Source organism: Chanos chanos, chromosome 2 (genome assembly GCF_902362185.1).
Source record: "Chanos chanos chromosome 2, fChaCha1.1, whole genome shotgun sequence".
Classification (NCBI taxonomy): Eukaryota; Metazoa; Chordata; class Actinopteri; order Gonorynchiformes; family Chanidae; genus Chanos; species Chanos chanos.
In genome coordinates, this window is record NC_044496.1 from 9,482,513 (window position 1) to 9,501,855 (window position 19,343).

Sequence of the window (19,343 nt, forward strand, 5' to 3'; positions counted from 1 at the left end):
TCCACGTATGTCTCTCAGCTTTGTTTGTCATTGATACAGCGACCAAGGGCACTGAACTCCTTGTTTTCTGGGTTCTTTGGTTTGGAGAATCAGAAAAAACAAGACCTCTGTTTCTGACAAGAAAATCATAATAAAAAGCATCAGCTTAATATTTTGTAAGTAGTATTACAAGAAGTATTACAGTTTAATTACATAGTTATTGGAGGTTTCTGAACATTGTTTTATGACAGAAAAGGGCACGAACCAACCGTAGTTTGCAGCGTTCTTGTTGTCTTGTGCTTTGTTATGACCACAAGAGGGCATCATACATCCCATGAGAGAGAGAGAGAGAGAGAGAGAGAGAGAGAGAGAGAGATGGATGGAAATCTAGTCCAATCGATGTGTGCATGTGTATGTATATGTAGCTAGATAGATGGATAGAATTGATTTATACAAACACATATACAAATATTGATACTGATCCCGCAGGTTTTGACAGCCCTGTACTTACAACTGTACAACTGCAGCATACCTTCCAACCTAGGAGGGTAATTCCCAATCTGAATCATTGTGATTCCCCCAGTATTGAACTAATTATGAACCTAATTACATTACACAGCTTTTAAACATCTGTTGTACAGTCCACCCTGAAACTGATATTGCATTTAATAAACTAAAAACCACACATGTGACCTATGCATCTAATAAGCAGGCAGCTGTGGCAGTTTGAAAAGGAACTAGAGTGTTAAGATGTATAGTTTTGGATCAAAGCAGAATGGTTGGTCTTATCTGTTGTGTCTGGTAGAGGGATAGAAATACAAGACAAAAGCCTTATATAGCCACAGATGGTCCTTGTTGGGAAACACTGAGGTAACTGTGGCCAGTTCCCTGTCAGGACCCTGAAACTGATGTCAGAGCATGGAATCTTTTCCTGAGAGCTCTCCCTGTGGACCAGGCTTTGGTTCAAACGTCTCTAGCCAGTATTTCACTGCCCCTGGGCCTGCATGTTGCCCGCATAGTATGTCAAAGTGTGGGTGGGTGGGGTCACAGTGAGTCTCTATGCATCTTATGAAAAGAGCATTTTATAAACAGTAAGGTCAACAGCTTGTGCTAACAAGGCTTCTCTTTGACTTTTACCTTAAGATGCAGAACACACCCTACTGCTTAAACAGAAAGGCTTGCAAATAAACATACACACAGACCTGTTCTTTTCACAAATTCCTAATGTTTTGTGGAAATTTGCAAAACCATGAATGCTAAAACAAGTATGTTTATTTTAGATATGACATAGTGTCCTGACTAAATGTAACCGTCAGGAGTTACATTTAGAAAGTCAGTTAATGTCACACATACCAGTTTTGCTTGTCTCTAAACAGTCTTCAGTAAACCATTTTTTCTTGTCCTAATTTATGTTAAGTGTACTGGACAAATATAGGACAGAGTTAGATATTGAACGTATGATTCTATTTATATTTATTCATTTATTCCAATAATTTTTTTTTGTTGCTGAATCAGTCATTCACTTCTGACAAGTATCCGTAAGTGGTAGCACTTTATCCGTTGCAGCCAAAGACCCAGTTCTTATCAGGTAAAGATAAGGTACCTGAGTTTTATTACAGACCTACATCAGTCGTAGTCCTTGTACCCTACACTTGCTTTGACTGACAAAAGTACCTCTGTTAGCAGTCTCAGGCAGCCCACCACTCACATGTGTTTTCTATTAGTTTGCCAAAGAGTGGTATAGAGTGGGTCAGGCAAGGACAACGAAGTCCATTATAAGCGCTCTGTGCTTCTCCTCCTCTGGGTTTAGGCAGCAAGCGTTGGCTCCCAAACACTCTGATAATATTGCTGTGCTGTGTTTATATTGTAAAAGCTTGATCTTATCAGTATCTAACCAGTAATAACAACAATGCCCTTTACTGTGGAGTCAACTGTTCAACTGCTTGTGGTGGAGGATTGGTAATTAGGCATCACATTTCTGAACATGGTTTTGAACAGGTCTGAATAGAAATCATGAATATTTATGTGGAGATTTCCAGTTGCAGAACCACACAAGGAATGACTCTGAAGAATGTTTAGGTTGTGACTGGTTTTCCTGTTGAACGTTAATCCACACGTTCATCTCTTGTATCAATATCTGTTGTTACACAGTTAAAAACTCTTTGATAGGTCAGATCAGACCAGATTAAAGATTAGCTGAAAATACCAAAATTAATGTGCTTACAGGTGTAAGAGATGGAAAGAGGTAGAGGTGTGGTAAATGGCCTCTCAATTCCACCACAGTGGAACCTGTGTGAAGAGTACAAAATACACGTGCTGCTATGGTAAAAATGTTGACAGCTGATGACCTCAGATGTGGATAACTGTTTTAATAGGCCACTGGAATTCCATCAAGAGAATGTCTGGTCTGTGTTTCAACATAAGGTAACAGTGTTCCACCCTCAACCCATTACACATTTCTGCACATAACCAAACATGCTCTCTCACATGTGCAGGCAAACATGCTCTCTCTCTCTGTCTCTCTGTCTCTCTGTCTCTCTGTCTCTCTCTCTCTCTCTCTCTCTGTCTCTCTCTCTCTCTCTCTCTCTCTCTCTCTCTCTCTCCTCTTACTCACAAACCCACTTACACACACCCCACTCACATGCTTTAAGACACATAAGCTCTGCTTTGTGAAGAGCGGAATAAATCATATTACAAACATTTTTTCCCTAAACACTCCTCCCTCTTCAGGCTGCTCATTGGTGCAGCAAATAATGGAATGAGAATGAGAATGAGGGAAAAACTATACATATTAACAGTGGGTTTTAGAACATTTGACAAGAGTATACTGTTCATCTGTAAAAGCAATGGTATGATGAAATAGTCAGCTTTCTGGAACTCAGGAGAAGGTGGAACACTTATAAACTAATTTTTAAACAAAGATGGACAAAACCTTTTTCCATTTTTCAATTTTTTATCTTTCTTTTTCTTTTTTGTGTGTGAACAAGCTGACCTGCTTTCCCCCACTTTAAAAGAGCTGTCTTTCATTCCCGTCTAAACTGTGTGTATCTTTCCCTGTCCTGTTACTGACGCTGTGCCTGAAACACATCATACAAACAGAGGTCACATAAAAACCTTATCATCTTAAAGCCACACGAATTGAAAACATGTTCAAAAGACAATGTTCTTGCTGCTGGAAGAAAATTGAAAGGTATTGATAATGAAATCACTGACCAACCAAATACTGTGTGTGTGTGTGTGTGTGTGTGTGTGTGTTCAGGTTGTGTAACGAGTTGCATGTAAATAGGTACATTGAGAGAAGTCTGGCATCCCTCCTCTTTGCAATGAGACCAACACAGAACTCCAGTAACCCACTGCTCACAATGCCCTGTTCAAATCCAGCAGCAACCAAAATAAATATGCTCTGCTCTCCTCAAAAATACTCAAACAGAGACTCTCTACACAAGAAAGGCTATTTCCCCAAAGCACTGAGCTCTTCGGAGCAAAATAACTCAGATTACACAGCACACAGTTCCAGTAAGGTTCCAGAAACCTAAAACTAGCTCTTGTTTTCCCGTTGGCAGAAAATATTTCAGTTTTTAATAGCATTTCGTCTTTAGAATTAATAATATGGATCACAGTGCACTTTCGCAAAATTATTAATTGGTACTGTCACTAAATAAAATATACTATCATCAATAATTATTACATAGAAAAAAATACAATAATCAATAATTAGTTAATACAATACTCAATAATTATTTACTCCATTTTGCCATGAAAGATGGAGTCGATGAATATGTTCTTTACAACTGTCTTTCAGGTGTGGAATTTCTGCCTACTCTTAGGTTTGTTGTGCTGAACACCTCCACTAGCTCTATGTGTGTTTGTGTGTGTGTGCGTGTGTCTGTGTATATTTGTATGTGTGTGGACAATAAGCATCTGGAACGAGAGCTTTCTGGTTTGACCCTGATGCATCTGACCCTCCCCTGATGAAATGATAAAGAAAGTATCAATACATAGGTGTGTTGGTGTAGTAGGATAAAAGAAAAAATCCCTAAAGTTTTGCCTATATGTAACCTCTCTAATCTAGTAAATCTCTTATCACGTCACCTGAACACATTTTTGAGGTTTACAGAAAACTCAAGTGATTCTAATTTCTTCTCCTTGCTGTATTTGTGTTTTGTATATTATTTTTGTGGTCTGATGCTGAGGGTGAGGCCTGTCTATTGAGAATATGTTATTTTGATCCTCATGGTCTTAGACATTATTAGTCAGTCTTACAATAGTGAAACAAGGTCTTTAGAAGATGTTTTCAGTTTGTGCGGCTTAAGGTGTGACTCACATTTAAAGGTGTACATTGTTACAGCAGCTGTGCAAACTGTTTATTTTCACAATGAACATAATAAACTGCACCAACACCCATCAAAACAAATTACATAAATTGTTACCTATGAAAATATATAAAAATGTAATTTTAAAAAGTCTAATTATATCGGTGTATTTGTACTCTGAGATGCCAAATATATACAATGTTGGAAGAAAAAAAAAAAAAAAACGTTTATAAAGAAGAACTACCAGAACGAGAGGAAACTAATCAAATTCCTCAACATTTCGTGTTTCAGGCTGAATAGCTCCAAGACTGGAGCCATTGTCCGGGTGAGCTGTGGGTTCAGGACCGCACGTTTGAAGTTTGCTCCAGGCACTTTAGTTACAGTTTTCAGAATAAATCCAAGAATGACCCACACGCCCCTCCCCCAGCCCCATTCAGATGAAACAGTGGCTCGTGCTTGTGAGGTTCCCTTCTGAGACTAAATCAGTGGCGCATTGATGCAGCGATGGAAAAGAGTCTGGAACAGGTGGGCAAGTCAGGAAATCATTTCTTCCTGTGCTAACAGGCACACTCAGTTATGAGCAAACACTGACATGTCCGTTTCAAAACTCAATGCTCACGACTGGCCAGTTAAAAAAAAAACAAAAAAAAAAACGACCTGTTAGAAAGTGGTCCCGATTCAATCTGAGTTTCTACAAAGAAAAGGGGACAATGTAACAAACGCCGTGCAGCATTTAAGACATCTCAAAAAAGGTTCAGCTGACTCAAAGGAAACGTTCTTGTGAGCATCAACAGGGCTGGAGGTGTTCTTTTTAGATTTTGACCCCCTGGATTTAACTGCGTCGCTCACTCTAAGTCTGGGGGTGTGTGAATGCGCATGCTCTGATTTTTTACATGTATTTATATAGAACATATCGCTGTTTCCTTTTTCGGTGAGACGTGAAGTTCTGTAATATGTTCAGGGGTGGGTCAGGCCACTAAATGGGGTCTTCTGTTTACATCCTCCACAGTTTCCACACTGAAATCTCTCCTCCCTTCATTTATATGGGGGATGGTTTACAGTAGTGAAACACAATTTAATTTGTTTTTTGCCATTTTCACGGAAGTATATTTGGCAATGTGATAAACAGCAGGAGAGGAGAAAAACAAGTTTGAGGTTAACTTTAATTTGCTGTCAGGTCAGCAAAAGTGTATCCAGACTAAATAAGTGATAAGTAAGCAAATAGCCACATAAACTGGAAGATGTATATTACTAACAATGAACCATACTAAACTAAAAACTGTATCTAAAGACAACTTTAGAAATTGGATAAATTGATCATCTATTGGACTGTGTTGGAGTGTGTGTGTTTGTGTGTGTGTGTGTGTGTCTGTGTGTGTGTGTGTGTGTGTGTGTTGGGGGGGGGGGGGGGGGTGTTGAAGCCATTCTGAATTTAAACTAACTTTTTAAGTAAACTATTATGCAGAAAATAAATTTGGAGCTCAACACACGCTAACTCACTAAATTTAACTATGTGTTCTCTATGAATATCTTAACCTTGCGGTCTGATGTCAAGTTGTGTCACCCCTTGGAATCGATGCTGCGTTCATTCTGACGCACACTGTGAAAACCCAGGATGAAGAACCTGCCATTACATCATTTTGGGAACAAGAAACCGATGCCAAAATAAAGTTTGTTAGCGCTTTCTCCACCTCCTCAGAATCCCCCCTCCCGTACTCTTTTGACAACTAAACCTGATTCCATTTTCTTAAGGGTCTCTTTCGGCTTCCCAACCTCCAACGCGGAGCAGTGCGAGCAACTACCTGAGACGCTCAACTGCCAGAAGAGACGGATTTGCGTGCCAGAAAACCGAAAGAAAATAAATCCGCGAAATTTAATTTATATCTACAAGACGGAATATTACTTCATTGACAAGCGTGAGGTGTGACCTCTGAGGTGACTTGGAACTATCCCCTAGAAAGGTAACTCACCTGTCTGCCACGCGCTGTGGTCACATTCAGTCAGATTTTAACGTGATGCGATATATTATAATCTAACAGAAACACAAATATCCTTGAGTATATGCACGATGCTGTGATCAAAATACCTTTTCACAAAAGGCTCCATCCTTTGTCTTTTCCTTTGGTGACAAACCTCTGTCTAGTGGTCTGATTTCAACAGCTCTTGATGAAGCTTCATTTTTTTAGAAGGTGAATTAATTGCATGATAAATTGATACCATTAGATAGATAGACAGATAGATAGATAGATAGATAGATAGATAGATAGATAGATAGATAGATAGATAGATAGATAGATAGATAGATAGATAGATAGATAGATAGAGCCTGACAGACAGACAGACAGATAGATAGATAGATAGATAGATAGACAGACAGACAGATAGATAGATAGATAGATAGATAGTTAGACAGATAGATAGATAGATAGATAGATAGATAGATAGATAGATAGATAGATAGATAGATAGATAGATCGATAGAAAGATTTTAGACAAGGAAATTTAGACGTCAAATCATAGTGAGGGAAATTCTAATGAACTATCAAGGATTGTTTTTGTTTGTATTAGTCAAAGTGTTAAACAAACTACCTAAATTGTACACTCATTTTAGTACACTGCACTGAATTTTTTCTTTTGGATTTATATAAATTCCTCACTAAATGCTATCTGAATATTATCTGTGTGTGGATATCTTTTGTCTGTTAAACAGTGAAGAACATGAATATTCAGTAATGGCCATCTTATCACATACTACAAAAAGGTCTGGGAAAATCTCTGTGTAAAGACAAAATAAAGTAAGAGCAAAACTGTCACAGTTTCATAAACTCATTCAGCACCCAAACTATGACATAAACCGAAATGTTGAAATAAGATTTTATAATCTGAATATGAAAATTGTGTTTAAAAGTCTGCCACATTTATGAATAGTTAACAGTATCACAACAAGAATCACAATATCAGTGTAATCAAATGCCAGGAATTAAAACCTGATACATTTCCAAGCAATTTGTAGGATTTACAGCATAACCTGAAAGCCATACCTGGATCAAAAGTAAGAGCCAGATATTGCATTAAAATAAAAACATCCTCTCATTAACTTTCCATCTCTTTGGCAACTTGGGAGCACGAATTAAAATCTATGACCACTTGACAGATTAAAGATGGTAAATCGTGTAATGTCATTTTTACATGAATTTTGAGTAGTTCAACTTAATAATTTTCAGTTGCTCTTATTTAATTTAATTGAATGAGTTCTGTAAGTTAGAGAATTATGTTGTGACTCATAAGTAATGTACATTTGTGAGTTTAACAGTTACCTCTTTTGAGACGGTGAACTGACTTATATTTATAATGAAAATTTCATATGAGAGAGCAAATTATTTTTATTGCCCTTGGAATACTTTTGACATATATTTACCAAGTATTTTTTCTTTCAAAGAGTCTTTTAGAGAAGCGACCCATTCATAGAAAAAGACGCTTGTATTTGCACTTCAGTGTGGAATCTTTGCTCGCTGCCAAAATCCTGCATAAGCTCTTCCCCTTCAGCCACCTCTCTCTCAGGGTCATCTCAGGGCAATGGCAACGTTCAAAGTATAGGATAGCTGAGATTATGATTTGATTTTGAACAAAATCAGGAAAATATGTTATCAGGGTATGTGTACACTCTTCATCTCTACATCGGTTAAACATACCCTCTGCTCCTATATTCAGTGCAGACTGGGTTTATGGCCAATACAAATATTCAGATAGTTAGGAGCTGAAAAGAAGAGACTTTCTGGGGAAAATGAGGTCAGTGATTGTTTAATGACTGAAATTCCTTTCTGGGCAGAGGCATGAGTTGGAAAAGATCTCTTTTCATTACAATATTCCTGTCTGTTATGATACTCTGGCTTTTGTATGTGTTATGTGGGGCAGTACAAATGTAAGAGAGTATTGTAGGTACAAGCATGCACATACATACATAGATGCACATAAAAACGTACACTCACACACACATGTGAGTGAATGTGTTTGGTGGGTGTTTGTGGGGTTGTATATGTTCATTTATTTCCTAGTATACCAGGATATATAATGTTCAGCTACATGGAAGTCTGTTGCTGATCCATTATTGTCCACTAGGTGGCAGTTAGAGAATCTATTTTACAACATAATTAAATGTTTCAGAGGCTGCAACACAGCTCCATGTATTTTACTATGACGTTCAAGGAAAAGGTCCAACATAGATCAATCACACTGTGGTCCAGGGACTGAGATTTTTCCAGTACCTTTCAATGATTCTGTGGGTTTTTAAGTATACATCATTTATGCTGTAAGACTTGAATTTCTGGTAGCATTTTCAGCTCGTTCACTTTACTCTTTACGCAGAGCGACTGGATTACAATACTGCATTATGAATTTATAAATCTCAACCCAGCTTTAATGGTTGTGCTGTTGTTTCCATCAAATGAAATGTATCCAAGTGAAAAGTTTCCAAACTTAGCCCTATTTTCCTAACGGCATGCCAAGAGCAGCCTAGACTAAAAAGACAACAGTTCTATTTTTTAACTGACATAGGAAAATTTCTTGTCATTGACTCACCGTGTTCATGTACATAATGCCTTTGGTTATTTCACCAACAAACTGTTTCCCAAACAAATGATGAATGTAGTTTTCTTAGTGGAACGTGCATCTTTCAAATAGAACACAATCATTTATTCACTGTTATCTATCTATCTATCTATTTATCTATCTATCTATCTATCTATCTATCTATCTATCTATCTATCTATCTATCTATCTATCTATCTATCTATCTGTCAAGAGAAACTTTCAGTGCACTTAAATGAATGTGAGGAATGTGGCATTATTGTTAAAACAGAGATACATGGACATTTGCAATCACTCACATGAAGGCATTTTTCTGGTTGTCCTGTTACACACTGAAGCTGTAAGAACAAAGGGCTTTTCTTTAGTTATGTGAGACTGACATCTGGTCATTAATATTGCATTTACTGCCATACTGCCCAGTCTGGTACCACAGTGAAAGGTACCATACATCGCTAAATGAGCAGCATTTCCTGTGGTTTAGAGTATAAAATACAGTCATAGCAGTTGTGATCACTTGGTCTTACAATGACTCATTTTTCCAGCTATTACGTTTTTTTTATATGCGATGTGTTGGTAGATGCTGTATTGTTGTAGAAATGCAGAACTATGAGATTATGATGTAAGATTTCGGTTTATATTTTAGACAAACCATGACCACCTGGGTTTTACTCTGTATGTGCTTGCATCTGATATCAGCAACTATGTCCTATGGGGAATACTCAGATATGGGTGAGTATTCAGTGAAAAACCTGAAAAAATTTCTTTATGAAGCATGGTAGTACCTATTGTTCTTATTCTGTTCCATATGTGCACACGTGTTATATTTACCCACCACTAAAACTTCTGTTTTGGCCCCCAAATGGGACGCCAGATATAATGATAATAATTTAAATAAAAAAACGGCACAGTGGCAGTCTTCACATGTACCAAAGGAACTACATGCTAGCCAAGCTCAACTTTACTTGGGCTGCTGCTATATAAGGGAGGCATAAGTGATCGCGGAAGCGAACATTGTAATTTGGAGAGTAAAACGGAAGAAAATAATTTATTTATAAGAGTCATGTATTGGTAATGTGAATGACCTAGACGCCACCTATATCAGTGCCATAATAATTGTTCCGTCTGCAGGTATGTGGGGCACAGAGCCAGAGCATCCCCTGAGTGTGAGTATTCCCACTGAACGTCTGCTGCGTCCACTGCTTGGGGACACGCTGGTGCTGCCTTGTGAATTCCAGGACAACACTGTCCAAGACCCCGGGGCCCCCACTATAACTCCGCTGTCACACCGCATCAAATGGAGTCTCGTGACTAAAAACAAAACTAGTACAATCCTGGTGGCTTCAGAAGGTATGGTGAAAGTGGAGGACAAGTATTTGGACAGGGTGACTATGGTCGGATATCCAGCAACCCCGACAGATGCCAGTATCAGGATCACAGAGCTGCTGTCTAATGACTCCGGAGTTTATCGCTGCGAAGTAATGGAGGGGATTGAAGATAATCACGACACTGTTGAGGTCCAGGTGCTAGGTATGAGGTCTTCACCACTCCATATGGATCTATATATGCATGAATATATATATATATATATATACAAATATATAATGCATATATTCTGAAGAAGACTTGCATGTTTAAGACTTTATTTTCCTTGTAAAATTCATATAAAATAATGATAGAAGCATTTTACTATTTTAAATGTTTTAGTGGAATATGCTGAAGAATTCACTTACCTAGATGCAGAGCAATAATAACCTTTTTTTTTTTTAAATATCTTTTGGGACATTCTTCATAGTGAACCTTAACAGCACTCAAAGCACTTAAATATATATATAGATGTATATTTTTTAAATGTTATTTTGTGCAGGTATAGTTTTTCATTATCGTGCCATCTCTACACGGTACACTCTGACATTTGAGAAGGCTAAAGCAGCTTGCATTGAGAACAGCGCCGTGATTGCCACTCCAGAGCAGCTACAGGCTGCTTATGATGGTGGATTTCATCAGTGTGATGCTGGCTGGCTAGCTGATCAAACTGTGCGGTCTGTACATATTGTTTTTCAGTCCTTTTTTTTATTTGTATTACTTTTTTCATATTATATATGAATTTATGTATAATATATATATATATATATATATATAAAATTTCAGATTGAGAACATCATTGTAATTGTATGTGTCACTGTCCTCTGTGAATCACAGGTATCCAATTCATGAGCCAAGAGAACGTTGCTATGGTGATAAGTACGAATTCCCTGGCGTGCGGACATATGGTGTGAGAGACGTGTCAGAGACTTATGATGTGTATTGTTTTGCCAAGAGTATGACAGGTAAACGAAAGTCCATCCCTTCAAATAACGTTTGCCGAAAACCTATTGAAAACCAAACAGTCAGAGGATAAAATTTACATTCTTTCCATTGTTCTTAGGACGAGTATTCTATGCGACATCACCTGAAAAATTTACCTTTCCTGAAGCCGAGGCAGAGTGTGCAAAGCTTGGTGCAAAGTTAGCAACAACAGGTCAACTGTATTTGGCATGGAAAGCAGGCATGGATGTATGTAGTGCAGGTTGGCTGGCTGACAGGAGTGTCCGCTACCCTATCAACATTGCCCGGCCGCAGTGTGGTGGCGGTCTGCTCGGCGTACGTACCGTCTACCTACACCCTAACCAAACAGGTTACCCCCACCCTGACTCACGCTATGACGCCATCTGTTACGGTATGTGCCACTCTCACTGGGCCACCCCATGTTTTCTATTCTGAAGTAATGAAAGTTAAATGTCACAATATTCTTTGCTTTAGGTATAAAAGCTGTGCATTCATAAACCTATAATTTGGTTTTCTTATACTTTACTGAAAAGATTTTGAAAGTGTTCTGAATATATTCTTTTGCATGTAGATGAGCAGGAAGAAGGCTCTGGCTTGCCCACTATTATGCCACCAGGAGAGACTACGTCAGAGGAAGGGAGTGGCATCTTAAGCATAAGCACCTTTACTGACAGCCCCAAAGCCTTCATTACACGTACTACCACTGAGAGTGAGCTACTTGGGGGTGTGGTGACACACAAACCAACAACTACCCTAAGTTCGTACATCCCAGAAAATGCCACCCAGCTGCCTCTGTCCCCTCCTCTCAGTAGTAGAGAGGTCATTGATGAGGTTATAGAGAGGATGACTGCTCGCCCGGACGTTGGGACAGTGAGGAATGACAGTGGAGCTGTTTCTTCACCAGGTCAGCAAATGTGACGCAATAGACACAATGATATTATGCTCTGTCAATACACTGATGTACACTACATGGTCAGAAGTATATGTACACCTGCTCATTGAATATTTCATTCCAAAATTATGGGCATTATTATGGAGTTGGTCTTCCCTTTTCCGCTATAACAGCCTCCACTCTTCTGATAAGGCTGATAAGAGCATTAGTGACTTCAGGTACTGATGTTCGGTGATTGGGCCTTGGTCAGAACCTGCATTCCAATTCATCCCAGAGGTGTTCAGTGGGGTTGAGGTCAGGGCTTTGTGCAGGCTGGTCAAACTTTTTCACACCCATCTTCACAAACTATTTCTGTATGGACCTCACCCTTTACTCCGTGGCACTCCCATTCTGAAAAAGGAAAGGGCCTTCCCCAAGTGGTTGCTGCAAGGTTAGGTGCAAAGAATAATTCTAGAATGTCATTTAATGCTTTACTGTCAAGATTTCTTTTCACTGGAACTAGGAGGCTTAGACCAGGCCAGTAGTCTTCCTCCATCAGATGTTACAGTTGGCCCTTTGCGTTTGTCCACCAAACCCAGCTCCGTTCATTGGACTGCCAGGTGGTGATGTGTGATTCAACAGCCCGCTGAATGTGTTTCCACTGCTACAGAGTCCAAAGCCAGTTAGCTTTACACCACTCCAGCCAACACTTGGCATTGCACATGGTGATCTTAGGCTTGTGTGTGGTTGCTTGGCCATAGAAACTCATTTCATGAAACTCCTGATGAACAGTTCTTGTACTGGTGTTACTTCCACAGGCAGTTTGGAAATCTGTGGTGAGTACTGCAAGTGAGAACAGCCAGTTTTTAAACACTACAGGCTTCAGCAGTCGGCAGTCCTATTCTGTGAGCTTGTGTGGCCTACTACTTCACGATTGAGCTGTTGTTGCTTCTAATAGTTGCCAAGTTGGAAAGGTGGCATCCTACGACAGTACCATGCTGAAAGTCGCTGAGCTCTTCAGTATAGCCCATTCCACTGCTAATGTTTGTCTATGGAGATTGTATGGCTGTATGCTTGAATTTATACACCTAGTTGTGGCTGGAAGAGGCAAATCCAATAGCTAGAGGGGGTATCTGCATACTTTTTGTCATGAAGTGTACATATGTGGTGATGTTGAAAAGTAGGTAGTTATGTTAATCTGTTGATTTATTTATTCTCTACTTGTACTCCTATACTGTATGCAGGAATACTTTTCCATTACCGTGCTGGTTCAAGCCGCTACAATTTCACTTTTGTGGAGGCTCAGTTGGCATGTCAGAGTGTTGGTGCAGTCATAGCCAGCCCACAGCAGCTCCAGACTGCTTACGAATCAGGATACCACCAGTGTGATGCCGGCTGGCTTCTTGACCAGACTGTCAGGTAAAATTTGTCTCAGTATAAATGCCTCACTGTCTAAATTCTCCTCCAGCCTTTCCCTCTGTTAGCAGTCATTTCTCTACGAATGTACCCAAAGCAATATGAAAATTAAATTTTCATGATATTGTAGATATCCAATTGTGTCACCACGAGATGCTTGTGCTGGTGACTTGGAGAAGGTTCCAGGTGTAAGGTCATATGGATTGCGGCCGGCAGATGAGCGCTATGATGTTTACTGCTACATGGACAGACCAAGGGGTGAGTCACTCTTGTAACTAACTGACTTGCATATAAAAAGCCTTTCATTCCCCAAAATAATTCCATAGCTAATAAAACAACTTTTACGCGTCCAAAACAACACAAGAATGTCCCTGAATAATCATGCAAGAATTTTCCTTTTCCAGGGAAGGTTTTCCATGTGAGCTCATTGGAAGGGTTCACGTATGATGAAGCTGTGGCACAGTGTCAGGGGCAGAATGCTACTCTGGCCTCTACAGGTGATCTCTATGCAGCATGGAAGCAGGGCTATGACAGGTGCCGTGCTGGCTGGCTGAGTGATCGCAGTGTCCGTTACCCTATTAACTTCCCTCGATCTCAGTGTGGTGGAGGAAAACTTGGAGTTCACACAGTCTACAAATTACCAGATCAGACAGGATATCCTGATCCCCAATCCAGATTCGATGCCTTCTGTCTCCAGGGTAAATATGACTACAAGTTCTCAAAAGATGAATCTGCAGTTTATTAAACATCTTTTAAGTGATTGTACACAAGCTTTTAAAACATGTTCAAGTTGTAGATGCCGTATACCTGATATCTGATATTTGATTACAATATTACCATAGCTATTTAACTTCAAATGTCGTTTTAGTTGTGATTCATGACTTTACACACAGTGTCCAGTAGATGTCATTATACTGTGAGCACCTTACTTAAAACATCTATTTATGTCACATAAGTGCTTTAAACATACTTTTATAGTTTCAGTTTAATATTCTGACTACTTCTTCTTCTGTAGTGGATCTGCAAATTTTCCCTGACAAAACAGGACTGAATCTTACTGAAGTTCAGGAGGAACGGGTCAACCTCACATCCATAACTGATCTTCTTAGACCTGGTATGAAACTCTCATTTTATTTTTTATCCCCCTTTTGTTACATATTCTGAAATATTAGCAGTGGTTTATTTTAGTTCATGCCATTTTGTTTGTCTCTGCAGTAAGCCCTCCCATCACTCCCCCAGTCCATGTGGAGCCATCTGGTTCAGGCTCTGCTGATTTTAGCTCTGTTGACTGGACCAGTGGAATCTCTGGCAGTGGGAGTGCCATGCAGCCCAGTGAGGGTTCTGGCCTGAGTGGAGACATGTCCGGTTCAGGACTAAGTGGTGATATGTCTGGATTTAGTGGTGATATGCCTGTAGTCAGTGGTGATGTGTCTGGGTTCAGTGGTGACATATCTGGATTCAGTGGTGATGAGTCTGGCATAGTTGTGACCTTCTCTGGAAGTGATGCCATTTTATCAGGAGCAGGATTCATATCAGGACAACCTGAGGAGGCTGGAGAGGGTAGTGTGGGAATCTTGACCTTTCCTCCAGCATTTGGGTCAGGATCTGGGAGTGGGTCTGGGCTCAGCTCTGAGGAGAGTGGTTCCTCTTCAGATGTGTCGAGTGGCTCAGGAGAGAGTGGGGAATTCTCTAGCATCTCATCAGGATCCGGTTCCAGTCAGGAGTTCTCTGGATACAGTGCGTTTCCATCTGGACTCTTTCCCTCTGGAGACTCCAGTAGCTCTTCTGGAGACTCCAGTAGCTCCTCAGGAGACTTGGAGAGCAGCGAGGTTATCATGGTAGATGGTCGGTGGGTGGAGGTGTCCTCATCTCTCCCTGTCATTGAGAAGGAGCTTGGCGGAGGCCAGGTAGAGATTAGTGGTTCTGGTGATCTTTCGGGGTCAGGGGCTAGTGGCTTCTTTTCTGGGATGAGTGGGGATAACAGTGGTTCTGGGAGCGGATTAGGCTTTCCTGATGTGACTTTTGTGGGTTCGACATTCATTGACCATACACACGAACCGACAAGAGAACAGGAAGCCTCTGGAATTTTGGTGTCTGGATCCGGTGAAGGCAGTGGATTTTCCTCTGGAACATCTGGCTTCCCATCAGGAGAGATATCTGGAATGTCTGCCAGTGGGGACATTACTTTCTTGCCAGAGAGTAGTGTGAAGACATCCATCAGACCCACCCAGAGTATGGAGATGGGCAAAGGGACAGTGGAGTACAGTGGAACTGGTAGTGGATTGCTGTCAGGTAGTGGTGACCTGCATGAATCTACATCTGCCAGTGGACACACCTCAGGAACACATTCTAGTGAGTCACCTGCTGATGTCCTACTGTCTCAGCCCTCACCACCACTCTTAAGTGACACAGCTGGACCGGCAGAGATCCGGTCAGAACTAGATAAGAGTGAAACACATGCTACGTCCTCTCCATTTGATGCTATGGTTACTACCATGCCTGCAATCTCTCTTATGCCCCCTGCTGTTTTGGAGGAACCAGTGCAAGTAGAGGGTCAGTTTTTTCAGAAGTTGTATCTACCCTTATTTTTCTTGATAATTAATGCATGTTGTTATTTTGGCAGCCACAGAAGTCTAAGAGATGTAGTTATTGATTACTTTTGTTTCTCCTTGAAAAATCGCAGGTGCTGTTAATCCATGCGATCCAAACCCATGCGGCACTGGACTGTGTGTGGTGCAGGATGGCACTGGCCTGTGCCAGTGCCCACCAGGGCTGAGTGGAAAGGAGTGCCAGTTTGGTGAGTCCTTGCGACCATGAAAGGAAATTCTTGTCATTGTTTAGAATTCACTCTTTGTTCTTCATTTTTGAAATCTTGTTCACTGAGTGTGTGACCTCTGTCTCTGTGTTATATGTGATTGTGTTTGCCTGTTCCTGGTTGTTGTGCCTTTTGCAGGATTTTTGGCATGTCTCTGACAAACGACAGGGCCTCTACATAATTCTTGATTCAGGCGTTCTTCTCCTTTGTTGTTTTTGCTCAGCTGTGCCTTGCTCCAGTTTGGCTTAATCAAGCCTCCATTTTCAAACCTGCTGCACGCCTGCTAACACCTGGTACATCCTCTTGTTCTTCCTCTCCTGATGTGAATCTGAATGTGTGGCTGCTGTCATACTTGCTATTGATCCAAATACAGACCTTTCACAGTGAGCTTACAAATGCCTGAAACATCAGCCTTCATCCGACACAGCGATGAAATGAAATGTTTCCTCCAGTCAGTTGATAAAATGCGATGTGGTAACTCACTGGAAGTTTGGGATCACAATGTCGCAGCAGTTTTATGAGTTCGGATTCCCTGAACAATTCTGATCCCCCCCCCTCCTCGGCTCTGCCTCCTTGAGGCACTGGTCTTAACAGCAAAACCTTTTTTACAGAAGTAGATGTGTGCCACTCAAATCCTTGTGCCAATGGAGCCACCTGTGTGGAGAGTGAGGACACTTTCAAATGCTTATGCCTACCAAGCTACGGAGGAGAGCGTTGTGAGATCGGTATGAGGTTGGCTTCAGCTAATTTTACTAACAGCTTCTCAAAAACAACAAAACCGCTGCAAAGCAACAGTTGGGTTATCAGAAAACCTTTCTGTTTGGGGCAGTTTTTAGCGATGCTACCTCGGGTATGCAAAAGTGGTAATTCTTAAAAATTCGGAAATTATTCTGGTATGGTGACAGAAGAGATGCACAAAGAGGAAACGCAATCCTGTGTTTGAATATCTCAGGAAGAGTCTCAGTTAAATAGGAGTCTAGAAACAGTGAGTGTCCATTTGGTCCATTGCTTCATTTTCTGTGGGATATTTATTCCCAGTTTCACAAGAAAATGAACCGTGAGCTCTCTCTGTGTCGTGGAAAAAACATTGTATCTGATAAAGCGACATTAACTAATTCTGAGGGTAATTTAGGTTTTGCTCATATAGGCAGAAAACCTTAGAGTGATACAATGATTTCATCCACTGTGCACCACTGAGAAGTCAAACCTCACGAAAGCATTGTGGTGAAAACATGAAGTACTCCAAACAAATATTTCCTTTAAGTCCTTTTGCTCATTTGATCATTGTTTCAAAACTCAGTAACAATTTTACAACATACAACAACATTATATTCCTTTAAATAACTTATGGCAAATGTTCTATATATTTTGGGAAGTGTGTTTGGGGCTAAAGCTTTAAATGCACCTTTACTGGCTGTGCTGGTGCTTTAGATGTGTACAGCTGTGAGGAGGGCTGGATGAAGTTTCAGGGCAACTGTTACCTGCATTTTCCTGAGAGAGAAACCTGGCTTGATGCAGAGAAACGCTGCAGAGATTTAAACTCTCATCTAGTCAGCATCCTCACTCCAGAGGAACAGGAGTTCGTCAACTGTGAGTCAACAGTACACCTTCAGTCTGCCCTGAGCATCTACGTATGCGTGTGCATGTGAATATGTTTGTGAGTGTGTTCATATTGAGAGATTTATTTCCCTCACAGCTCATGCACAGGACTACCAGTGGATTGGACTGAATGACAAAACAGTGGAAAATGATTTCCACTGGTCAGATGGAACACCTTTGGTGAGTCCCTACTCCTTTGTAGCCTTCGCTTGGATTAGAGAGAGAGGGAGGCATCAGTTTCAGTCTCCAATGAACCTCCAAAGACACTTCATAATTTCCACATAATATTTTCCACAAAAAAAGAAAAGAAAAAAGAAAATAGAAAAAACAGTCAGATGCCAGTGCTTATGCCATTAGATGGGGATCTGTTGTTAAATTTTGTCACATGAAACAAATGTCAGAATAGCCTGATTTGTTCACATTAGTTAAGGCCTTGTTGTGTTTGCTAACATTAAACTTCTGTCCTCTCAGCAATATGAGAACTGGAGACCACATCAGCCCGATAATTACTTTAACTCCAATGAGGATTGTGTGGTGATGATCTGGAATGAAAATGGCCAATGGAATGATGTTCCCTGCAATTACCATCTACCATTCACATGCAAGAGTGGACCAGGTAGGCTTTCAGCCATTAACTGTCAGTTCAGTTTTCCTGTGAATATTTCCAGCAACTATTTTGTCAGAGCAAATGCCTAGACTTGGACGTCACATCTGCATGCCATCACATCGCAACTATTTGTCTGTCACCTTTTCCCAGTGTCTTGTGGCCAACCGCCTGAGGTGGAAAATGCCAGGATGTTTGGGAAGAAGAGAGAGCGCTACCCGGTCAACTCCATAATTAGGTACCAGTGCAGAGAAGGATTCACACAGCGCCATCTACCTATTGTGCGTTGTATGGAAGATGGCCAGTGGCAGAAACCGCAAGTGGAATGCTTAACCAGTAAGTTTTTTCTTTCAGTGTTAGTGTTAGAAATTTGATTTTCATATTTATATTTTTGCACATGGCAATTTCTTTACAAATGCTATTAAACACGCTTATGAGTTATCCTAATATTATGTATTTCTTCCATTAAAGAATTCGACAGGCACCTCAAAATGGATAAGAGCTCCATCAGCAAGCATCCACAGACAGCCAGCCATCAGGTCTTCAACAAAATATAAAATATTTTAAGGATAGTTCTATTCAAAGAGGTCAAATTACTGATGTTCTCAATTAAAAATGTTATTTTCAAATTATGTCCCCTGCTTTGTATATATCAAACTTATAGAATCAGAAAAACTTGCTGCCCAAAACCCTAGCTCCACAGATTTGAGTGTTACCTAGTGACTTCACAGATGCTTTGATTTTGTTTTACTTTCCTTAGAGCAGATATGCAAAATGTCTTAGATTATGTTTTAATATATTATCATCAATTTTTTTTTAACTGAACTGGATCAG

At 40.3% G+C, this 19,343-nt stretch overlaps 1 protein-coding gene across 1 annotated transcript; it reads left to right on the forward strand.

The window, feature by feature from the left end:
• Positions 1-9,529: 9,529 nt before the first annotated feature.
• On the forward strand, positions 9,530-19,066 carry acana (aggrecan a). Its single transcript, XM_030794175.1, has 18 exons — positions 9,530-9,608; positions 10,023-10,406; positions 10,744-10,918; positions 11,079-11,206; positions 11,305-11,595; positions 11,776-12,108; positions 13,320-13,494; positions 13,622-13,749; positions 13,896-14,189; positions 14,507-14,605; positions 14,707-16,044; positions 16,175-16,288; positions 16,918-17,031; positions 17,738-17,896; positions 18,003-18,085; positions 18,377-18,521; positions 18,663-18,845; positions 18,981-19,066. The coding sequence occupies exons 1-18, from the start codon at positions 9,530-9,532 to the stop codon at positions 19,064-19,066; spliced, it is 4,308 nt and encodes a 1,435-aa protein (XP_030650035.1).
• Positions 19,067-19,343: the final 277 nt, after the last annotated feature.